General features: G+C 53.7%; 1 protein-coding gene across 5 annotated transcripts in view; it reads left to right on the top strand.

The window, feature by feature from the left end:
• The window catches only part of CNTFR (ciliary neurotrophic factor receptor), a 198,194-nt gene that overhangs the window by 174,369 nt on the left and 15,841 nt on the right, over positions 1 to 7,984 (top strand). For all 5 annotated transcript variants that reach the window (XM_017746643.1, XM_017746646.1, XM_017746644.1 and 2 more), the window contains 2 exons: positions 1,712 to 1,829; positions 2,617 to 2,783. In XM_017746643.1, coding sequence (XP_017602132.1) covers positions 1,712 to 1,829; positions 2,617 to 2,783 — 285 coding nt within the window. The remainder of the gene's footprint in view (positions 1 to 1,711; positions 1,830 to 2,616; positions 2,784 to 7,984) is intronic.

Genomic DNA, 7,984 nt, shown 5'->3' with positions numbered 1-7,984 from the left:
CACCCCTTCAGCCCCTCCGGGACACCTCCCGACCCCCCATTGCACCCCGCAAAGGGCAATGCTGCGTTTGCTCCTGCCTCGCCCAGGGGAGGCAGGGAAGGGGTTAAAGAGCCTGCGGGGAGGAGGAAGAGGATGGAGCTGTAGCAAGGATCAGTCCCTTGTCTCTGGCTTTGCGATCAGCCATTCTGTTTTGATGTGGAGGGTCTGCTTGAATAATTTAACCGGGAGGCTCATTAACCAGGCTCTGGCCTTCGTCTGTCGGCTGAAGGCTGAAACAGCCATTAGGAGGAACACTCGGAGAGGAGCGGCACAGCCTTCCCTCCCACCGGCCCCTCTGTTCCCTCTCCCTCTGCTCCTTGCTCCCTGCTCCCTGGCTGTGCTGCGCTTGGCTCCCTTATCAATTGAGGGTGCACAAACCCTGTGCCTCAGTTTCCCCTCTGTGGTAGACTCTGTAGACTCTGTAGGCTCCAGTCGCAGCTGTAGCTCATTGCATCCCCTCAGATGTGCCCCCGAGTGCGTCATGCCAGTGACACCTGGGCTGTGGGGCTGAAGAGATGCTGAGGCTCCCAGGTCTGCTCAGTTTGTTTCAAACCCCCTGCCTGGAGAGAAGAGCATATCCTGGGATATTCCCAGTGGATGGATGGGGGTGAGGATTAACAAAGGAAGGGAACGCGGGACCACCACAGGTCACGGCCTTTCCAAGGGGAATCCTGGTGTACATCCAGCCCAGGGAGTGTATTTTATGGCAAGGCACTCTGCTAGGGTGCTGCTCTTAGCAATCAATGCAAGTTCCTGGGTACGAAGTAGAGCTGACTTTGGTGTCAGATGAGGTAAGAATTTTACCAACAAGGGCAAAATTTATCAGCTAAAAGGTATCACATCTCATTATTCGCATGCACTGTCCCTCAGCCTTTTGCAGAGTTTTCCTGCAGCTCTGGCTATGCTCCTGCAAAGAGCAGAGTGCACTGCACATATGTCCAGGAAAGACAAGTGCAGTGTGAACACTTCACTGGGTTAAAAATCCTCTTCTGCCTCTAACCTTTAGGATCAGCTGACGAGGCCAGAGGAAGGCTGCTCCCGCTGGATGCTCTCATCCTGTCTCCTGTTTCCTCTATGTCTCTTTGGAGGCGAGGCCCTGGGATGGGATGTTCTGCCCCATGCCAAAAGCGTTAACACTGTTAGTCCTCCTGCAGAGCTGGATTTTCTCAGCTGGTTTCACGTTGTTCCTCCCCATCTTGCCAGTGGTCCTTCTTCTTCCCTTTGGTGACCTCTGATCATTTGGAGGATGATCCCCTCAGTAAGTTTATCACCCTCCAGGGATGTGGCAGAGATAGCTGTGAGAGGTGTAGATTAATGGGGTCAAGAGAGCAACACCTCCTCCTCATCACCAACATCTCTGTCACAGCCTTGAAGACAATTTTCCCTGGTACCTGCAAACCCTCTCTGTCACTCCATCCCTCATTAGAGGCAGTGAGCTGCCTGAGGAGAAGGTGAGCTTTGCTCAGCCCAGCCCAAAGCAAGGTGTCATGGATGACCTCAACAGAAGACATGGGACAAAAACCCCCCAGATACTTCCAGCAGTATAAACACAGGCCAGGCTCCCCTTGCAAACTCTCCCCTCCCAAGCAGGCAGCAGCTGGGAGTGGAGGGTCATCCCCTTGCTCAGAACATGGCAATGACCCCACCTCAGCAGGTAGTTTTTCCCTGGCAGCCCCGCCGAAGGAGCCAGTGCTGATGTGCCGATCCAACAACTACCCAAAGGGTTTCTACTGCAGCTGGCACCTGCCCACTCCTACCTACATCCCCAACACATTCAACATCTCTGTCATGTAAGTCTCTGGGAAGAAAGGGTGCAATGGGGTGAGTTTCAGTCCCTGCAGCCTGCAGTAGGTCTCAAGTAGAGCCACGAAGTCTTGGGGCAGTGGGTCCGACCTGTGGTGAGCATATGGTATAGGTGTCCCAAAAATGATGGGCCTGGGGGAGGATGTTCCAGGGACACACAAACTGGAAGTTTCAATTTCCCTAGAGGGGACCAGGAAGATCCCCATCTCCCAGGAGTCCTTTCCTTGCTTCCCAAGACCATCCTCTCTGCACCAGTTGTCTGTAGTGGATGTTGTGCCCACTGTTTTTTGGCACATTTGGCGCATCCATGCTCTTTTCTGCAGTAAGCTGGTTGTGGTCGGGCAGCAGCAGTGTCTCTCACCTAGAACTGGCCATGGCATGGCATCATTCCCTACCCTGAGCCCAAGTCTTGGCACAGCCCTTATACAGGCTGGTGCCATGCCTTACCTTCCGGGTCTTGCGTCACTATCAGAAAGGAGACCTTGTTTCTCTTGTGGGAGGGGCAGACACAAACCCAACCCCAGCAGGGTCCCATTCTTTCCTTGGGGCCAGCATGAGGACATTCACTGAAGCCTCTGTGTAGGGTTGGGATAAAACCTCATACGCAGGAGCCCACACAATTCCCTGTCAGGAGAAAGCAGCCCTTTGGCCACAGCAGGGGCTGGTGCATGGGGACCATTGGCGTAGTGGGGATAGAGCTGCACAATCTGCCTCCTTCCTCCAGCAGCTTGGGTGCATCCACAGGTAACAGCTCTTCTCACCTCTGCTTTCCAGACACGGCACGAAAGACATGGTCTGTGAGAAAGATGCCGTTCCCAAAAACAGGTGTCACATCAGATACCTCCAGCTCTTCTCGACAGTGAAGTACAAGGTGACTCTGACAGTCACGAATGCTCTGGGCAAAAACTTCACCACTCTCACCTTTGACGAGTTCGCCATAGGTAACTTCCACGGCAGCAAGTGGCCTCTCCAGGGCGGTGTTGGGGTTGGCTTGCTCTGCAAACAGTGTCATCCATCTGAGAGGTGGGGCTGGGAAGGGACTGGTTCTCCAAGTGGAGATTCTGCCTATCCATGGAGACGGGGTCTAAGCCACTCTGGCATCCTCCCTGTGCCCCTCTCATTCTCATCGCCCTGCTGGCACCTGAGCATCCCGGGGGAGCCAGGTAGGATGCCCACAGGCAGCCTCCATGCTGGTCACAGTGGCCTGGGGCCATGCATGGTCCGACCCCCAGTGGTCCAGATCGCCCATGGTAGCTGAGTTTCTCCCTGTTTGGGATGCTGGGGAAACAGCTGCCGTGTGTCAGGGCAGAGAGCTGTGAAAATTGTGTGGTCCAAATGGCGTTGCCATTCTTACCCCTCAGAGTGTCCCTAAAGAGAGAGAGGTTTGGTATTTGTGCTGGAAGCAGAGCCATGGGAATTAGGATTGGAAGAGAAATTAAAATGTCCCATTACCTTCCCTTCATCATTAGTTAGGATAAAGCTCTCCTATTGTCAAGTTCCCCCAGTCCTTACCTAATATGCTCCTAAAAACCCTATTCCTCCTTCTGCACCCCTTCACTGCCCCATCAGGACAGCAGAGGCTGTGCCACATAGGGCAGGGAGCAGCAGGCCCTGTGGCCTGGGGTGTCCGTGTCTCAGGCTGTGCCACAGGGATGCTTCCCAACCATGTCCAGACTCACGGCCAAGATGTTCCTCTGACTGTGAAGGGCAGGCGTGAACCAAGAAATCCAGTGCCAAACACAGCAAAGCAGGGAACTTTTGCCATCATCCAAAGCTGGATTACAGCTGGTGCTGTGACATCCTCAAAGAACAGGAAAAATAGGAGAGAATGGAGTTCAGGAATACGCTGAAAAACAATTTGCTGGCTGCATGTGGCAATTACTGAACCAGAAAAACAAATAAGTGAATCACTGAAGTGCAGCCAGTGGTTGGGCTTTGCCTCCAATGTGCTACGCATCCCAGCATGGAGAAGCTGGAAGTGCTGGAGTGCAGTAAGAGGAGCTCCACTGCTATACGAGATTTTCCCTTTGTACTCCAAATCCTGGAAAATATCAAACAAAGCACCAGCTCTGAACAGAGCAGGGAAACAATTTTGGAGCAGGGACTGTCCTGCCATGTGTCTGCAGCCGTGGTCCATACCTGAAGCTTGTGTTCATCAGTACATCAGGAATGCTGATAACAAGGCAGGGAGCTTAGCAGGGAAGTGGTGGAATTTCAGTCACTCGGGTGCCTTTAAATGGAAATTGTTGTGTTTGTGGAAGATACACTCCTTAAAAATGAAGGTAACCTCCAGCCTGCATGGCCCAGGACAGCAATTAAGCTACATTTTCCAAGTTCCTTGCATTCCCTCCTGCAGGAGTTCAGGGCACCCTTTTGTAACATCTGTATCCCACCCATGCCCTGCCTGGCTTCCCAAACATCTGGTCCTCCATCCAGCACTCAAGGGCAGCTCCCCTGGGGAAGCACACCCAGCTGCAAGCCTCGGGCATCCCAACACCAGCACAAAGCTGGATCCAGCCCCACAGTTTGAACTTGGCCCAGGTCAGAGGAGCGGTGAGCAGAGACCAGCGCTGCCCCAGGCCAGCCCATAGCAAGGGTGCTGCCTCTTACATGAGTGCCTGGAAGGGTGCAGAGGGCCTGGACACGTGTCAGCAGTTGCCATGAGAGGTCAGACCACCCAGCATCACCTGGCTCCAGAGTGGCACCTGGGGAAGGGGTGATGGGCTGATGCCGATAGGAAGGGCCGTGTCCTGCACCAGCCCACTTCCATAACCACTTCAGTGTCCAGTGGCCTTAAAATCTCCGTATTCTGTATGACTGTGAAATTCTCCTCCTCAGGACTTGGCACAGGTGCCATGCACCAGTGGCACAGGCAGGGTGGTGACAGCGTGCTGAAGCAGGCAGTCACAGGCTTAGCAGATAATTAGAGCCTCTGCTGCTGCTGAACAACAGCCACCTACCCCGAGTGGAGCTTCTCCTCGTGCCATCCTGGTGTTAAAACGAGTGCCCTGCATTGCTGCATTTTGCCACACAGTTTTGCCCCAGGTTGCCTGCGGTCCCCGTGGAAGCTTCAGTGTCTCTTCCAGCTGCCTTCTCTGCAGGTGCAATCCAGGACTGTGTCCCAGCGTGGGGGGCGCTGGAGGTGTGGATCTAGCATCCAGTAGGTTCTCTGGGGATCTCAGCTGGCCTGATGATCTCTCGTCTTGGAGGTTTTGCTGGGTTTTCCTTTGCTAGATGAAGGGTGGAAAGCCTATGGCTCAGGGCAAAGCTGCCGCTTCAGCTCATTGGAAAAATGCTGAGTGGGAACATCGCAACATCTGCACACATCCTGCTACAATGAAGAGACAGTGTCAGCCAGGACCTGTGTGATGCTTCTCCTGGAATCCCTGGGCCATGGTTGTCAGAGCCTGCCTTGTGTTTTCCCCTTAGCCTAGAGAAAAACATGATACATTCTGCATGGAGGTTAAAGTGCAGCCATGTAGCCCTGATCTCCTGCCCTGCTGAGGACAGAGTAACCCAGAGCCAAGGACAAAGCAGTGCAGGGCAAGGAAGCTCTCCCTCCCAGCACCATCTGAGCCAGGAGTAGACCCTCAGCTGGGTCAGACCACCCACCCAGCCTGGGCAAGCACAAAAAGCCCTCCTGGGAAGGAGTGATCTTCTTTGGTTTTGCTTTCTCACTCCTTCCTCCGTCCCTGGAGCCCCCAGCAGAAAATCCCTTCCCCAGCCGCTCTGAAGATGGTCTCTAATTGAGTGGAAAATGACTGGTACTTTCTTTTGCTGTCCTGAGCACATGCCTTGCTGGCGGTCGGGCCGTGCTGGTTATTAGCAGCCGCTGTGAAGGGGCACTCTGCATTGTCATTTTCAATGATGACTGGAAAAGCTTTTCCGGCCCTCTGGCCCCCATCTCCCACTGGTAGCAGATCCGGACTGCCTTCCTCCTCATCTTGCTCCTGGAAATTGTTTCCATAATTACATCTTCTGCAAAAGTATTGATATTAATAAAGGTGAGGGGGAGGAGGTCCTGCAGAGCCCTACGGACATCAGGGCTCCAGCCCCAGGGAGGAGGTGGAAAAGGGACTGTAGGGGAGGGACCTGGAGGCAGAGGAAGATGCCAGGGAGGAGTGAGATGGTGTGTCAGGAGCTGCCACCTCCTTCATGATGGCTGGCGCAGCATGGGGACATTTTTGGCCAGGACACCACCTCACCTTCCTCACTTGTGTTTCAGCCCAAGAGCTGCTTTTTGCATCCCCCAGGAAAGCCGGGACACCACCACCCCACAGGAACACCGGCATCCTGCCTCAGCACCTTTCTGCTCATATGATCCTGGGGGAAAACATGAGAAGACGCACAGCAGTAAAAGGAGGAAGGCAGCCTTGGATGGGGCCTTGCAGGTGTGGATGCCTTTCCCAAATCTGCTGCCCAACCCTTGTGTGACCTTGGGAAGGTCATCTGATCCTTCCAACTCCAGCTCTGGTGCGATGATGCAGAGCATCTCAGAGAGGCTGCATGATGCCCATGTCTGTATGAAATTCGGAGTCTTTGAACACAGGTATACAGTTGCCTAAGCAGAAGGTCAGTTCAATTCATACTACTTAGGGAGGCAGAATTAAATTACCTGGACTGACATTTGGCTAAGACATGGAGTTTAATATCCCTCTGCTCATGGAAAATGCCAGGGGATATTTAATGGCCGCAAGGGATCCATTTTAGTGCTCACTGGAGAGACGGGATGGGCGACGGGCCTCTCCATGCGACAGGGTCCCAGCTGCCTTTCTGAACTGCCAGATTCATTTTGAGACATGTCTGACAACAGCCAGGGGCGATGGATAGCTAAAGACTCGCAGTTAAGCATGAGCGTGCAGCGCCTTAAGGAGAAGCTCCTCTCTGATGCTCTTCTTGCACTTCAAGCCCTTGCTTAGACACAGGAGCCAAAAACCAAGTGGGAAGAGCTGCGAGTAGCCTCCTGGCCAAGTCCCCTTCCCAGGAATGTCTGATGATGCTCCCTCAGCTCTGCAGGATAATATTACATCTGGTTTTATAGCCGCTTAACCAGTACTCAGCCTAATGCCCATCATCCATTATTATTATTACTATTACTGCTTTTATTATGTTACTGCCTGCAGGCCCTCGGTGAGGACAGGGCTCTATTATGCTGGCTGATGTACAGCCAGACAGCCCCTGCCTCACCCTGTGCAGGCTGAATGGAGGCAGACAAAGGCTGGGGAAGGAGGAGCACTCATTCCTGTCTGCAGGACATAAAGGACTCCTTCAAGGTCATATAGAAACCGGGGAGCTGGACACAGCCCACTCCCCTCACTCCTCAGCTGGCCCCTGTGGGACTAGCCCAGGTGTTTCCCGTGATGAGCACAGCAAGATGAGGTCTGTCCTAAGAGACATAGGTTTGTCCTCTCTGGACTGACTGCTGGAAGTATGGTCCCCTCTCATGGCTCTTGTGTCCCCACTGCTGTGGAGGGACATGGCAGCTTCTGTTTTGGCTTTGTGGTTTTGGAGAGGTTGGCCCTGCTGTGCTCTCTGGCCTGGGCAGGAGTCCTGTGGGTGGAGGCACATGAGGAGGTACCAGGGACTCTTGGTTTTCCAGTGCTGTTTGAAGGCTTGTAGAAGCCAGGAACACGCACATGAAGCCAGGGCAGCCTTCCTCCATGCATCAGCAACAGTGTCCAGCTCGCAGGAGAGGGGCTAGGGGTCATGTCCCTGCAGAATGGGCAGGTGACTCCCACCTCAGCATCAGGGCACTTTTTCTTCTGACTTCCTGTATCAGTCACAGTAGTTTTTCTCATTGCTGCCCAAACACACTTGCCATGCCCAACTAAATTCAATCATCCCTTCAGGCTGGCGTAGTAAAAACCAGGGCCAGGCCCCCTGCGTTACCCCAGGGAGTATCCGTTGCATCCATCCCTAGCCCAGCACTTTCCTTCCCACTTCCTCACTGCAGAGCTGCGGTTCACAGTCATCTGCATTCGTTCAGCCAAACAGACTTTTGTTTTGCAAACCCAGCCTGCTGAGCCAATGCTGGATTTATACTTTTCCGTATGTGTTTGGACTCCAAGTCCCTGTCGATGGAAGCTGATGTCCAGCCCCAGCCCTGGGATTCAAAGTGAGTGGAGCCATCTGGAGTAGCTCA

The sequence above is a fragment of the Corvus brachyrhynchos genome, unplaced genomic scaffold, assembly GCF_000691975.1.
Source record: "Corvus brachyrhynchos isolate BGI_N302 unplaced genomic scaffold, ASM69197v1 scaffold139, whole genome shotgun sequence".
NCBI lineage: Eukaryota > Metazoa > Chordata > Aves > Passeriformes > Corvidae > Corvus > Corvus brachyrhynchos.
Note: the sequence above shows the minus strand (reverse complement) of the source record. Positions and strands in the feature narration are given on the sequence as shown.